Source organism: Gouania willdenowi, chromosome 17, assembly GCF_900634775.1.
Source record: "Gouania willdenowi chromosome 17, fGouWil2.1, whole genome shotgun sequence".
Taxonomy (NCBI): Eukaryota; Metazoa; Chordata; class Actinopteri; order Blenniiformes; family Gobiesocidae; genus Gouania; species Gouania willdenowi.
In genome coordinates this window covers 2,721,143-2,740,569 of record NC_041060.1, presented here as the reverse complement: position 1 = coordinate 2,740,569, position 19,427 = coordinate 2,721,143, and the positions used below count along the sequence as shown (strand labels likewise).

The following is a 19,427-nucleotide window of genomic DNA, read 5'->3' as shown; positions in this document are numbered from 1 at the left end:
ATTTTATTTCATAAAAAGGCCTTAAGGAGGTGCCCTTGAGCAAGGCACTGAACCCCAACACTGCTCCCTTCATTGTAAAGACTACCCAGAAAAGCGCTATATAACATTTATGTCAGAAAAAACCCCAACGTTATTATTGCGTTAACAGCTGCGTGGCGTCCGAATAGTCCCTCTTATCTCCTTTCCTATCTCCTTTCCTAACCACGTGGACTCAGCCCCAGTTTTTATTCATAGTGACCGCTTTCAGTGGGCCACACCTTGTTTGTCCTCTTTGTCTTTCCGTACTCATTTTGTGTGTGTGTTTTGTCATTTTGAATATTTTTCCCTGTTTTTGTTATTATTATTTTTGTGTTTTGGAGTCATTTTTGGTGTTTGGTGAGTTTTTTTTTTTTTTTGTAGTCATTTTGTGCATTTACTTTGGAGCCGAACAAAATTAGACCTGGGCCCCCGCGCCACATGTTTCCTATGTCTGCGGTATAACCGTTGGATTCAATAAAAGATGTATTCACATATTTGATGGTCAGTAAATGCCTTCAAAGACAGATTTCTTTCGAGCACTGTTAGCATTAGCAAGCTTTCTCTGTGATGCAGGATTATTTTATTTTACAAATTCCTTTCTCTGTGCATGTAACACCTGTCACATCCTGTTCTTTCACTTTGCACACTGAGGCACAGAGAAGGCGGAATCTAGGTGACGTAATAATCACACGGCCATGCCTCCTTTCCTCGGGGAACGCTCTTTCATCATGAGTACCACTTAAATACTAAAGAACAGTGGATAAAAAGGAGATAAGAGAGACTATTCGGACGCAGCCCCAGTTTTCATTCATAGTGACCGCTTTCGGTTGGCCACACCTTGTTTGTCCTCTTTGCCTTTCCGTAGGTTCAGCGCCCACGTGACCAAATAACCTTATAAATATTGGTGCCGAAGACAATCGTTGCTTTGAATTTCCGGTCAGAGTGAAACAGATATGGCGTCTACGAGCCGGTACGTAGCACATTCATCTCGCACCGCTGGACCTTCTTTGTCTCCTTCTGTGAATAAGTGTAGTTTAAACGCGGAGGTTTAGCTACAAAATGAACTAGTGGAAAGTTAGTGTAGACACATGCTGACGGTAGACGTCCGTCTATTGTCCTGGTTAGCATGTTAGCTGGTAAATGAGCATCGGATGTTGCCAGAAGTCGGTGTTTGTGTCCCCGCTTTGCTTTCACCGGCATCGGGCTGGCCGTTGACGTGTCCTCTGTTGTTGTTTTTGTTATTATTATTGTTGTTGTTGTTGTTGTTGTTGGTTTCTTGAGTGTAGCGCAGTTCACGTCTGTAAACAAACACTGTACCAATGTTATTATAATGTAATTACTGCCAAAACAAAGCGTTGCCACTGAATAATATAAACTCGAATTATATCTGAGCTTTAGCTATTAGCGTCTGTTGCCAGTATTTCAAGTTATTTTACCTACTTTTCGAAGTTGGTTACAAAAAAATTAATAATAATAACTTTTTCATTGTTATGTATAGTACGTAATTTTTGTGTACTTGGTCTTTTTTTCAACATGTTGTCTCTGTTGTTGTCGTTTTGTGTATTTTCGTGGGGGGGGTTTGCGTGATTTTTATTATTTATTATTAGTGTGTGTGTGTTGGTCATTTTGTTGTTGTTTTGTATATTTTCCAGGTTCATATATTTACAGTAACCTCGTGACAGTGTTTTTGGAGTCCTTTTGTGTGTTTTTGTTGTTGTTTAGAGGGGTTTCTGTGTTTTGTTGTCATTTCGTGTACATTTTTGTTGTTTTCTGTGTCTTTTGCTTTTTTTTGTATGTTTTTCTGTAATTTTGTTGGACTGTTTTTTTTGTGGTTTTGCAATATATTTGTTGTTTTTTGTGTTGTGGGTTTTTTGTTGTCCTTTTTGAGTATTCTCCTTTTATTTTGTAAGTTTTTGGGGTCATTTTTTGTGTTATTTTTATTTTTCACATTTCTCTCATATTTTTTTGTGTTATTTTATATTTTTTGTGTGTTCTTGTCATTTTACATGTCATTTAATTATGATTGAATAAATGTCTTCACTTCTAAAATGAATAAAAACATATTATTTAATTGTAAGTTACATCTTTTATTAAACGCTGACAGGTGTTAAAAACGTATCAACTCACATGATCAGTGTTTGATCACGTTTCAGTTGTTTTCTATGATAAATGGACTAAATAACACCATTTTTAACACTTTACTACTTTTAAAATGTTCAAACCACAGAAACTTCTTCAACTTTTTTTCCGCTGCTCAGTAACGGATGATGTCGCGTCCTGTTGGTGTCAGCATTGGTTTCTATTGGCTGTTTAATCAGATTAATAGCTGCAGCGCATGTGCCCTCACGTCTCTAATCAATGTATTTGGAAAATTGCTAAATACATTGTAATGGTAGGAGATCTTATTCATTTTTTTGTGCAACTCCTTTGTCTTGGGTCTCCTCCTAGGTTATTAATGCAGCATTAATGACACATTTGTCATCTCATACATAGGGGCAATGTCAAGGATGTGCGGACGACCTTTTTTGGAGCCAAAAGGTCGTGTCAAGTGTCAAAGACAAAATTTTTTCCTTATCTTTGAGTATTTATCGTACAAGATCGATGCTTACATTTATGAAAAGTTCATCTCAAGTGGAGTATTTTATTTAATTAGACCAACACTGTATGACCTACCAGTAAAAAGATTGGTAGGGGTCAAAGTTGATGACATCACAAAACAAAAAAAACCTTTGCTCAAGGTCACATTTGAGGTCAAGGTCAGTCTTCTGTTTTTTTGCATTATATAACTTGTCAACAAATCCAGATACAGGTTGTGATTTTTGCCAATTTCTAACTGCCAAATACGTATTCACCTTGAGAATACAGGTCTTGCCTAGTTAAATCTGTGATCGATCTCATGGGTCTTATGAAGATGTCCATTTAAGCTAAACACTGTCAGCTGGCTTGGCTCAGCTGGGGAGCTCCAAGCTGAGAAGAGTTTGATGGAATGGTGAAAGCCACCATGGTCACGGACAGCTTTAAACCAGGTTTAAACCATAAGCCTGGCTCTACTAATAAGAACACTTTGATGAAATACCCCCTGATTTGTTCAGGCTGGCTTCGTGAAATATAAATAAGGTGAGATGTGCTGATATTTGACTTAGGTGGCATTCTTCATGTCTAGTTTATCTGTGTGTCCTTGCACCGTACAGTGGTGCCTAACTACGCAGTGGTATCCTTTGTCACACTCTCTGAACGAGCAGCTTTTGAGCTTTCAGGGTCGCTTGGCAGAAAAGCAGTCACCTGTTACTTCCTGGAAATGAAATATATTCTTTATATTTACCACAGAAAAGTGTAAGACACATAGAGATAGGAAACTTTTATCATATCCGGGGTGCAAAGAAGGGATTTTATCTGATCTGAGGGTCATCAACATTCATGTCAGCATTTAGAATAATGATCAATCACAGCACTTTGTTGTGTCGATGATTTGTGAGTTTTTGTTGTTTTGAAAATAATTTTGAGTTTTTTCTTTATCAGTTTTTTTTTTTTTTTACTATTTTGTATGTTTTTAATAGTAATTTTGTGTTTTTATTGCAATTTCTTTGGAGTCAGGTTTGTGTCTTTCCAAAAAGAACAAGTTGTTGTCTTGCGTGCTTTTGTTTTTGTTTTGCGAGTTTTTAATCAATGCCTGTATTTTTGTTCACAATTTGTTTGCGTTTTTTGTTTTATTAAAATCATTTTGTGTGTTAAATAGTTTTGTATTTTTTCTTTTATAAGTTATTTATAATATTTTTTATATGTTTTCAATAGCCATTTTGTGTGTATTTTTCTCATTTTCTGATTTTATTTGTCTGTTTTGTGTGATTTTCTTGTTGTTTTGTGTGCCCTTCTGTCATTTATTTTGTCTTTTTGTGTGCTTTTGTTGTTGTTTTGTGAGTTTTTAATCAATTTGTGATTTTTTTTTTTTTTGTTCATGATTTGTGTGTGTTTCCTTTGTTGTTTCAAAAAACATTTCATTTTTTTTGATTTTTGATTTTTAATAATCAATTTGTATGTTTTTAAGAGTTATTTTATGTATTTTTCAGTCAATTTGGGAATATTTGTTTATTTGTGTTTTTTAGTCGTTGAGTGTTTTGTGTTTTCATTTGGTGTATTTTTCTGTAATTTGTGTATTTTTTGGAGTCAGGATTTGTGTTTTTTCCTTGTGTATGTTTTGTCTTTGTCAGTTATTTTTTGTTATGATTTTTTCTCGTTTACATTGCATCATACTTTTTAGTCATATCCACGATCAAGTCAAGTTTAATTCAGACACATTTACCTCTACACCTCCTCCTCCTTTTTTGGTTTTGTCATTTGACGGACTTCCTGTTGCTTGATCACTTTACTTGTGTTTTTCTATATCAGAGATGGTTTGGCTCTTCCCAAAGTTCAGTGTCCCAACCACCCTGATGCCATCCTGGTAGAAGACTACAGAGCGGGGGACATGATCTGTCCTTGCTGTGGCCTGGTTGTAGGTGAGTCCGTTTCCTGGACTTTGAATGTGTAAAGTTTCAGTTCAATATCCATATCGAAAATCGATTCGATATTGGCAATAAAAATAAAAATTGGATTATATAGGAATAAGTGTAAACTCTGCGATACAATAACTGAAGTGATCTTGAATTGTCATTATTTACTTTTAAAACTCTTTTATTTCAGTATTTTTTATTGGTTTTGAGGGTATTTCTCAGAATGTTTAAATTATTCTTTTTTTAAATATTCTACTTATGTTAAAGTTCAAAATATAATATTTAGTTTTTAGGGATTTATTCAGATTATTTTTCAGGGTTTTCTAAGTTATTATTTTATTTATTTCATGCAGTTGTGGAATATTCTTGTTTAAGCATTTACATTTATTTATTGATCTGAATAATATCCACTGTTATCCAGGAGGTTTATTAGTATTTTGCCCCATAGTATATAGTCATTTTAAAGATGTAAATCTTTGTTTTAATTTGAAACAAAATGGGTTAAAAGTGACCAAAAATGGTGGAAAAAGTGGTAAAATTGAGTTTTAAAAACCACACAAATTGGTTAAAGTTGGAAATAAAGTGGGCAAAAAATGGACAGTAATAGTGGTAAAAAGGGATTAAAGTGGTAATATTGGCCAAAAAGTGGCAAAAAAGTCAGAACAATTACTTTAAATTGTCAAATAATGGGCATGACAAATGATGAATGGGGTTAAATTGGCAAAAATAAGCATGAAATATGGTGAAAAAAGGTTAAAAGTGACAATAATGGGTCAACATATGTGACATTAGGTGGAAAAGTGGTGCAAAGGGTTTATAAGTGCTGAAAATGTCTTGGAAGTGGAAAAACGGTGCAGGAAAGGCATTGAAATGTGATGAAGTGGCAGAAATGCATTAAAAGGAGCAAAAATATGACAAGAAAAAGTGATGAAAACAGGTTAAAATATGGTAAATTTGGTGTAGTTGCAGAAAAATGGTAAAAAATAAGCAAACGGGCTCAGTTCAGTAAATATTCTTAATTTCCTAAAGGCATCTTGTTGTGTTTTGCAGGTGATCGAGTGATTGACGTGGGCTCAGAGTGGAGGACGTTCTCTAATGAAAAAGCCCTCAAAGATCCTTCCAGAGTGGGAGACGCTCAGAACCCTCTGCTCAATGGGGGAGACCTCACCACCATGATCAGCAAGGTGAGCCCTGTCTGCAGCTGGGTCTGATCCCTAATCAGCCCTCAGCGTCTGATTGGTTCTAACGCGTGTGTCTGACAGGGAACCGGCGCCGCCAGCTTTGACGAATTCGGAAACTCTAAATACCAGAACAGGAGAACCATGAGCAGCTCTGACAGAGCCATGCTCAACGCCTTCAAAGAGATCAGCACCATGGCCGACCGCATCAACCTGCCCCGCAACATCGTAGTGAGTAGAGACACACCTGATGATGGGATTGTGTGGTGGGGAATCTGCACAATCTGTAGGGATGGGTACCACCGAATTCTGTACTTTTTACACCTACCAGATTCTAAACGCCACTCACTTTGTTCTTCTTCTTCTTGTGTACATTAGTTAAAATCACTCCTCTGTTATTTGTGAACGGATCAGACTGAAATGTATCTATAATCTATGGATGTGTACGTATCGATGCTTGCAGCCCGATTTTCCATTTGGGGCCACAAAAGAAAAAAAAAAAACGAAAGTCGATTTCTCATATTACGACGGTTGGTGGTAGTGAATCATTGACACATACCAATGTATACAGTAAATGGGGCCCATTACTCCGTATGTGCCACAGGGGCGCCAGGGACTGAATTCTTGGGAACGTGGTACGTGCTATTCGGCGCGGAGACGTTCCGCGGGCCCGGCCGTAGTTCATCAGAACTTGTTTAGGTGACGACCTAATTATTTGATGTCGCTTCATGTAAAATCCTGTTTCGCTTGTGACTGTGAGGAGAGGAAGAGTTGGTAATTCCCCCTGCAGTGTCTGAACCAGGGTTTGGGTCAATTACAATTACCTCTTCAATTATCCAGTTCAATTGCAACTCAATTATGATTACGGCGGCCAATATTCCAATTATTATTTCCCCCTGGAAGTCAATTACTTAATAAATAAAATTAGTTAATAAATAACCAAATCAAGGTAAAACTTCCTCTTGTGTTAGCTTCCTGTTAGCATCTCTTATGATAACAGGTCACTTGTCTTAAATCAGCTGTAAAATACTGTAAAAATATTATTTATCATTTAATTTGTTCTTCATCTCTTGGTTAGCTTGTTAGGCTTCCTAATCAATGAAAATATTGGTATTAATATTTTTGGTGTGGGCGTCTGAGCCTTTTTTCTGTCACTATGCCTCTTGATTAATTTTTTTTTAATGGTAAATGACAGGTCGTGGGAAAACATAAAACATATTTTAATAATTGTTTGCTATGTAAGTGTGAACCATAGAATTTTAATCCTCAATTTTGCATTTAATTAGATTGTAGTTGACAGTTATTATAGAATGTCCATGCAAATTACAATTACAAAGTGAATTAGTTGAACTCAGTTATAATCCAATTACGATCACAACAGCAACAGATCTTTTCCAATTACAATTACAGTTATAATTACATCATAACTGTAATTATCAATTACAATTATAATTGAGCCCAACCCTGAACACAACATTGGCAGTAGCTGCGAGTTCAGCGATGGCTGAAGAAGTCGTATTTACTATTTATTACCACACAAAAAAGTACAGAAAATTGCTACCGATGCTGATTCACGGGTATCGAGTATCGGTTGAAATGTGAAATGTACTCATCCCTAGTGATCTATGAGTGAAACGTGAACATCCTTCATCATCGTGTCCTGTTTCTGCCCCCCCCAGGATAGAACCAACAACCTTTTCAAGCAGGTGTACGAGCAGAAGAGTCTGAAAGGAAGAGCAAACGATGCCATCGCGTCCGCCTGCCTCTACATCGCCTGCAGACAGGAAGGAGTCCCCAGAACCTTCAAAGGTCTCCACAAAGTCCACATTATTACCATTAAGGCTGTTGGAAATGTCACAATAACGTACAACTTACTTACTATATGACACACATGTCAAACTCAAGGCCCGGGGGCCAAATCCGGCCCTTTACACCATCCAATTCGGCCCGCAGCAGAAAGCAAAAAAGTCAGCGAAGTCATGAAACACTGTGTAAATGAAAAAGTAATTCAGCTGTAGATATCTCCAAAATAAAACACAACTTCAACAAAACTCCACAATATTTGCAGGGCTTACACATAACACTCTTATATCACATGATGGAAGTCATTTTTAGTCTCAAATTGATAAAATAATTATAATTTTTTTCCCAAATCCTGCAAATTACTTGAAATTATTGCACGGAATTTCCCCAAATTACATAAAAATTAGCTACAAAATGATTACATTGAAAGTGAAGTCACTTAGCCTCACCATTTCAAAATAAAAGCATCTCCTCTTGTCTTTCATTAGTTTTTTTAAATGCGTTTGTAAATAGGGCTCTTATTTTGAAGTTAATCTGAACGCATAAAGCACGTTTTACTCACAAACACAACCTCGTCCAAAAACATTGTGTTTTGTTTTGCCAATAAGAAACATACCCATCAAACAAATACAGCATGTTTAACACGTCTCCAATTACAAAAAATATTCTTCCAAGATGTGCACTTCTTCCAAGTGCACATCCTTCCAATTCAAGGATGTGCACTTCAAATCCTCACAAACACACGCAACGACTTTCAAATACAAAACCTCATCCGTAAACTAATGCCTTTTCTTTTGCAAATAAGAAATGTATCCATCAGACAAGCTCAGCATATTTAACAATTCTTCAATTACAAAAAATATTTTTCAAGTACAAAAAAAAACAATTGCACAACACTCTAAGAAATGTCTTTTTTTGTACTTGAAGGAATTTTTTTAGGGGGAAAACTTGGAAGTATAATTCAGTGGGAACGGTCATCATCCTAATCATACTAACTATACTTATAGTAGATTAATATACAGGTGCTGGTCATATAATTAGAATATCATGAAAAAGTTGATTTATTTCAGTAATTTCATTCAGAAAGTGAAACTTGTATAAGATATACATTCATTTAAATGGTCTCCAGAAGGAGGACAAGACACAACAGGCCATGGCCTAAGAACCTGTCTGTTCACAGAGCTCTGTGTCCAAGCACATTCATAAAGAGGTGAAGGGAAGGAAAAGATGTGGTAGAAAAAAGTGTACAAGCAATAGTGATAACCACGCCCCCTGGAGAGGATTGTGAAACAAAACACATTCAAAAATGTGATGGAGATTCACAAAGAGTGACTGTAGGTGGAGTCAGAGCTTCAAGAACCACCACGTACAGACGTATGTAAGACATGGTTTCAGCTGTAGCATTCCTTGTGTCAAACCACTCTTTAACTAGAGACAGCGTCAGAAGCGTCTCCCTGGGTTAAAGACATAAAGGACTGGACTGCTGCTGAGTGGTCCAAAGTGATGTTCTCTGATCAAAGTACATTTAGCATGTTCTTTGGAGATCAAGGTCCCAGACTCTGGAGGAAGAGACACAGAATCCACGTTGCTTGAGGTGGAGTGTAAAGTTTCCACAGTCAGTGATGGTTTGGGGTGCCATGTCATGTGCTGGTGTTGGTCCACTGTGTTTCCTTAGGTCCAAGGTCAACGTAGCCGTCTACCAGGAAGTTTTAGAGCACTTCATGCTTCCTGTTTCAGACCAACTTTATGGAGATGCACATTTCATTTTCCAACAGCACTTAGCACCTGCACACAGTGCTAAAGCTACCAGTACCTGGTTTAAGGAGCAAACTCACCTGACCTTAACCACATAGAACATCTATAAGATATTGTGAAGAGGAAGATGTGAGACACCAGACCCAACAATGTAGAAGAGCTGAAGGTCACTATCAGAACAACCTGGGTTCTCATAACACCTGAGCAGTACCACAGACCGATCCACTCCATGCCACGCCCATTGCTGCAGTAAAAAGTATTGAGTGATGTACATGCTCATACTTTTCAGTTGGCCAACATTTCTAGAATTTTTTTTTTTGTATCAGTCTTAAGTAATATTCTAATTTTCTGAGATACTGAATTTGGGATTTTCATTAGTTGTCAGTTATAATCATCAAAAATTCAAAGAAATAAACATTTGAAATATATCAGTTTGTGTGTAATGAATGAATATAATATGAATGAAATTACTGAAATAAATCAACATTTTCATGATATTCTAATTATAAGACCAGCACCTATATACCTATTGAGTGTGTAGTGTAGAGTGTTTAGTAAACTAAAATTATGTATTTTTATATGATAAAAATCTTACATTTATAAAAAAAAAAAAAGTCGTAATCGTGTTTTCAAAGTTTTTCTTTTTTCCCCGATTGTGCTTCAGAAATCTGTGCCGTCTCCAGGATTTCAAAGAAAGAGATCGGTCGGTGTTTCAAGCTGATCCTGAAGGCTCTGGAGACCAGCGTGGACCTGATCACCACTGGAGACTTTATGTCCCGTTTCTGCTCCAACCTGGGCCTCCCTAAGCAGGTCCAGATGGCTGCTACCTTCATAGCCAGGAAGGCTGTAGAACTGGACCTGGTCCCTGGAAGGAGCCCCATCTCTGTGGCTGCAGCCGCCATCTACATGGCCTCCCAGGCCTCCGCGGAGAAGAAGACCCAGAAAGGTGGGTGTGTGAAAAGGAGGCGGGGTTAATAATTCTACCTATTTTCAGGGAATTTCCTTTGATCTCCTCATCAAAGGCAGGGTTAAGGTCCTTAAAGCTGATGCGATTTATAGGTCAACAATTAAAAAACGGAAGAATTTACTCACGAACGAAGTTTCACGACACATTTAAACGAGGATTGGCTGAATCTGTGCCGACAGACAGGAAGTAGAATCTTAAAATATGATTTATATCATAAAATTGCAAATTTATTAAGATAGAACTTTATTCTCGAGATATTTCGACTTTAATTTTGAAATATTATGACTTTAATCTCATAAAATTACGATTTTATTAAGATACAACTTTATTCTCATGAAGTTAAGATTTTATCATTGAAAATTGCGGCTTTAATCTTGAAATATTATGACTTATCTCATAAAATTATGATTTTATTAAGATTCGACTTCATTCTCATAAAATTACAACTTCTCAAAATATTCTGACTTTAATCTTAAAATATTACGACTTATTCTCACAAAACTGGGATTTTATAAAGATATTTTATTCTCAAAATAACACCTTTATTCTTGAAATATTACAACTTTAATCTCATAAAATTAAGTTTTGTTTTAAGATACAACTTTATTCTTGAAATATTGCTACTTTAAACTCATAAAATTACGTTTTTTTTTTTATTGAAATATTACGACTTTAATCTCATTAAATTACGTTTTTTAAGATACAACTTTATTCTCATAAAATTACAACTTTATTCTTGAAATATTACAACTTTAATCTCATAAAATTAAGTTTTGTTTTAAGATACAACTTTATTCTTGAAATATTGCTACTTTAAACTCATAGAATTACGTTTTTTTTATTGAAATATTACGACTTTAATCTCATTAAATTACGTTTTTTAAGATACAACTTTATTCTCATAAAATTACAACTTTATTCTCGATATTGCAACTTTAATCTCATTAAATTATGATTTTTTTTTTAAGATACGACTTTATTCTCATACCTCGTAGTGCCCAGATTATTATTTTATTTTAACGTGACCCTAATACATCGTCATAATCCACAGCTTTGAATTTACGGCGTAAAGGTTCCCGCCGTCTGTGGGAGGAGCTTCGCTAACGTTTTAACCTTTGTTTTGTTATCGTTTCCTGCTCTGAAACTATGTAAATCTGAACTTTTCGTCTTTTCTTTTCTCAGAAATCGGAGACATCGCGGGCGTGGCCGACGTCACCATCCGACAGTCGTATCGTCTCATTTACCCTCGAGCTGCCGAACTCTTCCCTCCAGACTTCAAATTTGACACGCCCGTCGACAAACTGCCCCAGCTGTGAAGACTCCGCCCCCTCCTCCTTTATAAAGTGCTGATATTTTTTTGCTGTATTTACTTTTTAAGGAAAAAAATAATTTCTGTTGAATTTGGACGTGTTTTTTTTTTTTTCTTCTTCTCTGGTCGTGACCAGTGAGTTTTACAGGAAGCGCTCTGTGAATAAAGGAGACACATTCCAGCGCTCACTGGCTTTACAGACTGCACTCGCAGTATTTCATTTGATTGTATATACTGTGTGTGTGCGTTCGCGTGTGTGTATCCAAGTACCTGATGATTGCGATTTGAGGTTTCATACTGTACACATTAAAAAAAAAAAAAAAAACCCTGTTTTTTCCCCCGATTCCTCGTTTTTTGTTTTTTTTTGTTGTTGAAAAAAACCAAAAACGAGCAGGTCTATTTTGTTAGTATTTGTTCGTAATTTAAAACAATACCTCAGCAGTGACACAGATTTGGTAATAATAAACATTTGTTTACAACAATAAATGCTAATTTAAGGGGGGAAGCACTTTGTAAAATGTGAACGGATTATTCAATAAAACATTTTAAAAAATTGTTCCGAAACTGCTTTTCGAGCTCATTCATTCAAACACAAACATGAAACTTTACACCAGGTTTAAATAGTGAGTAAAATGCTGTACCATTTAAAAAAAAAAAAACCAGCTGGGGGCAACGACGACTATTCTCATGAAATTATGACTTAAATTGTGAAATATTGCAACTTTAATCTTGAAATATTATGACTTTAATCTCAGAAAATAACAATTTTATTGAGAAGCAACTTTATTCTCATAAAATTACAACCCTATTCTCGAAATAATGACTTTAATTCCACAAGATACGACTTCATTCTCAGACTATTGACTATTCTCCTAAAATGACAACTTTATTCTCAAATTATTGCAACTTTAATCTCATAAAATTACGATTTTATTGAGGTACTACTTAATTCTTGAAATATTGCGACTTTAATCTTGAAATATGACTTTATAAAATTACGGTTTTATCAAGATACAATTTTTTTCTCATAAAATTTCAACTTCGTTCTGGAAATATTACTTCTTTAAATATTGCAAATTGAATCTTGAAATATTGTGACTTTAATCTCAGAAAATTATAACTTTATTTATAGTGTGCGATTGAAGGGACGCTCTTTGTAAAATGTGAACAGATTATTCAATAAAAAAAACTTGTTTCGAAGCTGCTTTTCAGTTCATTCTTTCATTATTTCAAACACAAACATGAAACTTTATACCAGGTTTAAATGTTGAGTAAAAATGCATCATTAAAAACCAGCTGGGGGCAACGACGACTTTATTCTCATAAAATTACGACTTTATTCTCAAAAAGATTGCGACTTTAATCTTGAAATATTGACTTTAATAAGGTACGACTTTATTCTCATAAAATTTCAACTTTGTTCTTGAAATATTGTGACTTTAATATCATAAAATTGCAATTAAAAAAAAACAAAAAACTTTTATTCTCATAACACTCATGACTAATCTAAAAATTGCAATTTTATTAAGATACAACTTTATTCTCATAAAATTACAACCCTATTCTCAAATGATTGCGACTTTAATCTCAAAAAGTTATGATTTTATCAAGACACGACTATTTTATCAAAAATATTGCAACTTTAATAAAATTACGGTTTTATTAAGATACAACTTTTTTCTCGAGATACTGAGACTAATTTTGAAATATTACTTTAATCTCATAAAATATTGCAACGTAAATCGTGAAATATGACTAATAAAATTATAGCTTCTCGAAATATTGTCACTTTAATCTTGAAATATTATGACTTTAGTCTCAAAATTATGATTTTATTAAAATATGACTTTATTCTCACAAAATTACAACTATTCTTGAAATATTGATTAGGAAAAAACAATAAAAGCTAATTTAAAGTGTGCGACTGAAGGGAAGCTCTTTGTAAAACGTGAACTGATTATTCAATAAAAAAAAAATTTAAAAATTGTTCCAATGCAGCTTTTCGAGCTCATTCATTCATTCATTCCTTTGGTCGGCACCTGTTTACAAAATGTTTAATTCCTGCATTGATTGCAAAAAAAAAAAAAAAAAAAGACACAAACATTAAACTTTACACCAGGTTTGAACAGCAACGGTAATGTTGAGTAAAATGCTGTACCATCAAAAACCAGCTGGGGGCAACAACATGCAAAGAAAAAAAAAAAAAAACAACTTTGTACAAACTATGTTCAGCATTAAAAAATGTAAATACTGATAAAAAAATGCTTTTTTGCGCTCATTTGTACACACTCAGTATGTAAATTATATATATATTACACGCCCTGCGCTCAGCTGTCAACAGTTCATGATTGCAGGGCTACAGCCGGACTCGTGACGCATACTTTTGTTTTTTTTAAGTCCAGCAAACTGGTTTTTGGCTGCTTCTTTTTTTTTTTTTTGATTGTGTGAGTCGCTCACAAGCATCACATTCAACACGAAAAATACTGGAAAAAAAAAAGAAAAAGGAAAAAATCATCCTGAATGAAATAAACCTGAAAAACAAAAACTTCACTGACACACTCGGCTTTTAAAGAGATATCCTCCACCATTTTTACAAATCTGGTCTAAAACCTTTGAAATGTACTTAGAAGATCTATGTCTGATAAAACTCATTATTATGCACCATATTCATTTTAAAAATGGAACTACGTTACCATGTTATTGCCCGTGTTTCGTCATCTTGAAATCACGTGATTGATGATGTCACACGGCCCTACAGCTTGGAAACATTCCATTGTTTTCAATTCGTTCAGCCTAATTTTTTAATGATTTAGCTACTTTTTCATTCAAAATGACAACTTGTGCTGCTTTTGGTCGCTCTAAATAATCAGGAACAGTTAAAACTGTTGATGTAAACCTCTTGTTTACCAAAAGATAATAAAAAAAGTGAAGTGACAATGAAGCAAAGAAGAAAAGCTCTCCTAACGGACCTTTACTCCCACTTAAACAGTGTGCTGACATGCTCTGGTGGCTGAAGTAAGCGAGTAAAACACAGACTCCCACCATATGGACTTCTATTCTCAGGGTTTGTCTGTCTTTAACAGTCCCTCATAAAAGTTCTCCTCAAGGACCTTTACGCTCCCTTAAACAGTGCGCTGACACACTCTGGTGGCTGAAGTTAGTGACTAAATCACAGACTGTTGGACGCCCACCCTAAAGGTCTTTTTATGCACTGTTAAAGACACACAAACCCTAAGGGACCTTTATTCTCCCTTATACAGTACTAAGGACTGCTACGGACTTAAGGACTCCCACCTGTGATTTACTCGCTAACTTCTGCCACCAAAGCGTGTCAGGGCACTGTTTAAGAAAGAGTAAAGGTCCCTTAGGAGAGCTATTCATCTCTGCTTCGTCTACTACCAAACCACAGAGTGGGAACTGTTGCCCCGTGTGGTCAATTGTTTTTATCCGCTTTCGATAAACAAAAGATGTTTAGATCTTTACTTTAACTTTTCCTAATTATTTATAACAACCAAAAGCAGCACAAGTTGTTATTTATACCAAAAAAGCTGCTAAATGATCTAAAAATCAGGCTGAATGTTTCCCTCCAATAGAAAACAATGGGATGTTTACAGGCAGTGGGGCCGTGTGACATCATCAATCACATGATTCCAAGATGGAGGAACACAGGCTCTAAAACTGTGAAGTAGTCTCATTTTTAAAAGTTATTTAAATGAATATGTTGCATTATAATGTGTTAGATGTGTTAGACATTGATCTACTATTAAGGACATTTAGAAGGTTTTAGGCCACATTTGTAAAAACAGTGGAAGATCCCTTTAATGGATGGAAGGATCGAGCGTTTGATGCTTTTTTCACAAACGATATAAAGACAACGAGGGCTTTTCACAATAAAGATACAGGAATCGCGACGACGTACAGCTGAATATAATATGTACACATGAAAAAGAGACGACGGCGACAACAAGTATAACATGATTGTGATGTTGCCTTCTTGAAGTTGATGATATAAAAAAAAGAAAGACATTCTCAGTGGTCAGACCAACAGGCAGGAGAAGCTCCTTCACTCTCCGACACATTTTCAATGTTCTGTTCCTTTAATAAAAACAAAAAAAGTTCTTCATGTTGACTTTTTTAAAAAAAAGTAGGTTTTTTCCTCCAACACTTTCTTTAATGGCACAGAGTCACAGCCTCGGAGTGAGCGACGGTCACTTCACAGTGTGTGTGTGTGTGTGTGTGTGTGTGTGTGTGTGTGTGTGAGGGAGGCTAACACCAGTCTGCGATGTAATCAAAGTCAGAGAACATGTTCTGGTCGGCTGAGCTCAGAGCTCGAGGTTCTCTGGGCGGAGTCAGGATGGGAGCCTCTGAGGTAAATTCATCGTCAAAGTTGCTGACGTCGTTGGATCCGTGGATGGTCGGCACAAACGGAGGTTTCACCTTCTTCGCTAGTAGCCCGTTCCAGTCCAGGTTCTAGTGGAGAGACCATGTGTCAGAGGTCAATTCATCAAGAGAAAATGTATCACCATACTTAATGTAGATACCGATTCAATATAGATTGTGATTCAGATTTATTGCTATGTTAACTTTTTTCAGGAAATTCACTTTGATCTCCTGACATGTTTTCGACTGTCAGTCTTCCTCGGAGGTGTATGATTTTCAAGATTGTTTTTTTGTTTTTTGGTCATTTTGTGTTTTTTAAATTATTCTTTATGTTTTATAAAGTCATTTTGCATGTTTTTATTAGTGATTTTGTAAGTTTTTGTGAGTCCTTTCAACATTGAAATTTTTTTCTAGTCATTTTGTATTTTTTCTCGTTATTCTGTAAGTTTCTTTTAGTCATTTTGTAAGTTCATTATTTATTTATTTACAAAACGTGACAATTTATATCATTCAGTTTTGTTTATATTGAAGTTTTTGTATTTTTGTGAGTCCTTTGTACATTTACATTTTTTTCTAGTCATTTTACATGTTTTTTTTTTTTAAAGTGATTTTGTAGGTTGTTTTTTTTAAAAGTCATTTAGGATGTTTTTGAACCATTTAGTATGTTTGGTTTTTTTTGGTCATTTTGTGTCCCTTGTCTGTTGGATTGTATTTAGCGTGTTATTGTTGTTGTTGTGGTGTGTGTGTGTGTGTGCGTGTGTGTACGTAGTAGATCTCCATCTGAAGACGTGTGTCCTTGTTCCTCACCCTGAAGAACAGATGCTTCTTCACCTCCTCGGCGTCCTTCTCTCCTGCTCCGAGGCGTCTCTCTGGGCTCCTCCTCAGGAGCTGAGATCACAAAGACAAATACAAAACTGCACAAACAGTGGGAGAATCTATCCTATCCAATCAGAGACGGGCGTCTACACACCCTCCTCATGATGGAGATGGCCTCTGTGGACAGGAAGCGTGGGTAGCGGACTTCATCGTTGACGATGCTGTCGAACACCTCCTCCTCATCGTCTCCAGGAAACGGAGACTGAAAGGAGACGAGTCGGGAACGTTACTCACAGAACCAATGAAAAAAAGAAGGTGTCAAAGAGGAAAGACGTGCTCACCTCTCCCACCAGCATCTCAAAGATGAGGACTCCCAGTCCCCACCAGTCCACAGCGCGGGTGTATGACGTCTCTGTTAACACCTCCGGGGCTAAAAACTCTGGCGTTCCACAAAAGGTGCTGGTTCGATCCCTGAAACCCATTCCTGCACACAGAGGACAATAAAACAGTCTGATGTCGGGCATATGATGGTAGAAAGGCAAATGTATATGCATAGCGCATTTCAATGTACTCTGTATTATATTTTTTCATTGAAATATACACCAAATTCATTGCATTTTCCAGTTGACAGTAATTCAGGGGCTATCTGATCTGGGGGGTTGTGAGCTTTTCAATTACAGAAAACAACGTGCGAGAAGTTTTTAGCATTAATTTCAGAAAAGTATTGCTGCCTCACTTTGAACAAGCCATTATTGAATGTACGCAGACTTATTCTGTATAGTTCTAGATGAATTTGAAGTTTTGTTGATCTCCATTTACGCTCAGCTCTTCTACAATCAGATTTCAAATTCTGCAATATCTCAGTCCTCCTCCAAGATGTTTTCTGTGTGTTTGGTTTTCTACTAGTTTTGACTGGAGCCACCACATCTATGACATTACAGACATTTCTATCAAACTCATCCAGGATAACACTGTGTTAAAATAAGGAAGTAGAAAGTAGATACTGTGAATTTAGACAAAGAAACCGATTGTTGTCTAGGGCCTCCGATTTTCCATGAATGCGGAAAATGGATAAATAATATGGAATTCACTTCATAAAACAGACATTTTTTAATCAAGTGAAAATTGCAATCTGACGTTGAATATACGAGGCATGGTAAAGTGTTGGCCCGGGGGCCACATGCGGCCCTCGGCCTGATTTTGTGCGGACCAAATTGAAATTCAAGAAGTTCATTTGACAGGACAGGAAAATAAAATGAAAAACAACAACAAAATAACAAAAATGTATAAAAGGAATTTTTAAAAACACTCACAATTACTCCAAAAATACAGCAAATAAAAAAAACACAATAAATGACACACAAAAAACTCCCAAAATACTCGAACTAACATTAAAAACACACAAAAGGGGAGGAAAAATATAGAAAATGACAACAGAATTACACAAAACTACCAACAGTTGCACAGGAAAACTAACATAAGAATGTACTGAATGACTTTAAAAAACAAACTAAACAACAACAAAAATATACACAATGATTCAAAACACACACAACAAAATTATAAAAAACATTGCACAGAATCACTCCAAAAAACATAGAAAACAACAAAAATACACAAAATGACTCAAAACAACAACACAATTACACAGAATGACTCCAAAAACACACAAAATAACTCATAACACGAACAAAAAACATAAAAAATAACAGCAAAATATACAAAAAGACTCCAAAAATACACTAAATGACAACAAAAATACACAGAATGATACACAAAACACCACAATTACATAGAATATTACACAAAATGACTTGAAAAAACACACAAAATCATTCATAACACACAATAAACATAAAAAATAACAGCAAAATATACAAAACGACAACATAAATGCACAAAATGACTCATAACACACAAAACAACAACATAATCTCACAGAATGACTTTAAAAACACAAAATGACAACAAAAATACACACAGTAATTCATAACACACAAAACAACAAAATTACACAGACTAATATTATTACACTGTAAGTTTCTCAATAAAAGTCAAAAGTTTTTAAGTCTTCACTAACATTTAGTTTCACGTTACCTTCTTTACAAAGTCCAAAGTCAGCGATCTTCACGTAGCCCTCTGTGTCCAGCAGGAGGTTATCCAGCTTCAGATCTCTGCACGGTGTAAATAAACCATAGATCATGTGTTTCCTGTGATCAAACCGTAGCAGCGTAGTAATTAAACGTTTACCTGTACACTATTTTATGGTCGTGTAAAAACTGCAAACCCAGAACGACGCAGGCTGCGTAGAATCTGCACAGACAGGAAACACGAAGGTTAGATGATGATGATGATGTAGAGTAAAAGTTCTGAATATAAACCATGAGCTGGTCTCACTCACACGGCCCGAGGCTCAGAGAAAACGTCAGCGTGGATGTGCATCATCAGGTCGCCTCCCGCTGAGTATTCCATGACGAAGCACACGTGTTCCTGCGTCTGGAAACATGCAAACAGGTTGACCAGGAACGGGTGGCGGACGCTGTTCACCGTCTCAAAGATACGCTTCTCACACATGAGGCTGGAAGAGGAAGAGGAAGAGGAAAAGGGAGAGGAAGAGGAAGAGACTGTGAGGCACTGCAGTCAATCTAAACATTAACACCGCAACAAACAAATGGTTGGCTCTATTTTTGTGTTTTTTTCTCTCGTTGATG

General features: G+C 35.9%; 2 protein-coding genes across 2 annotated transcripts in view; one reads left to right on the top strand and one right to left on the bottom strand.

Moving 5' to 3' along the window:
• The first annotated feature begins 848 nt into the window (after positions 1-848).
• On the top strand, positions 849-12,178 carry gtf2b (general transcription factor IIB). The gene is made up of 7 exons (XM_028473740.1): positions 849-988; positions 4,405-4,514; positions 5,559-5,692; positions 5,771-5,917; positions 7,366-7,495; positions 9,909-10,190; positions 11,394-12,178. Exons 1-7 carry the CDS (start codon positions 972-974, stop codon positions 11,525-11,527), a joined length of 954 nt encoding a protein of 317 aa, XP_028329541.1. The 5' UTR covers positions 849-971; the 3' UTR covers positions 11,528-12,178.
• Positions 12,179-15,645: 3,467 nt separating this feature from the next.
• Positions 15,646-19,427, bottom strand: part of pkn2a (protein kinase N2a) — a 33,152-nt gene continuing 29,370 nt past the window's right edge. Inside the window, 7 exon segments of the mRNA XM_028473738.1 lie at positions 15,646-15,990; positions 16,708-16,788; positions 16,871-16,978; positions 17,058-17,200; positions 18,814-18,890; positions 18,967-19,029; positions 19,118-19,294. Of these exon segments, the coding sequence (XP_028329539.1) occupies positions 15,787-15,990; positions 16,708-16,788; positions 16,871-16,978; positions 17,058-17,200; positions 18,814-18,890; positions 18,967-19,029; positions 19,118-19,294 (853 nt within the window). The 3' untranslated portion in view covers positions 15,646-15,786.

Excerpts from the sequence above, each read along its gene's own strand:
- gtf2b (XM_028473740.1), top strand. Across the intron at positions 5,693-5,770 it reads TCACCACCATGATCAGCAAG|GGAACCGGCGCCGCCAGCTT; the intron begins GTGAGCCCTGTC and ends TGTGTCTGACAG. Across the intron at positions 7,496-9,908 it reads AGTCCCCAGAACCTTCAAAG|AAATCTGTGCCGTCTCCAGG; the intron begins GTCTCCACAAAG and ends ATTGTGCTTCAG.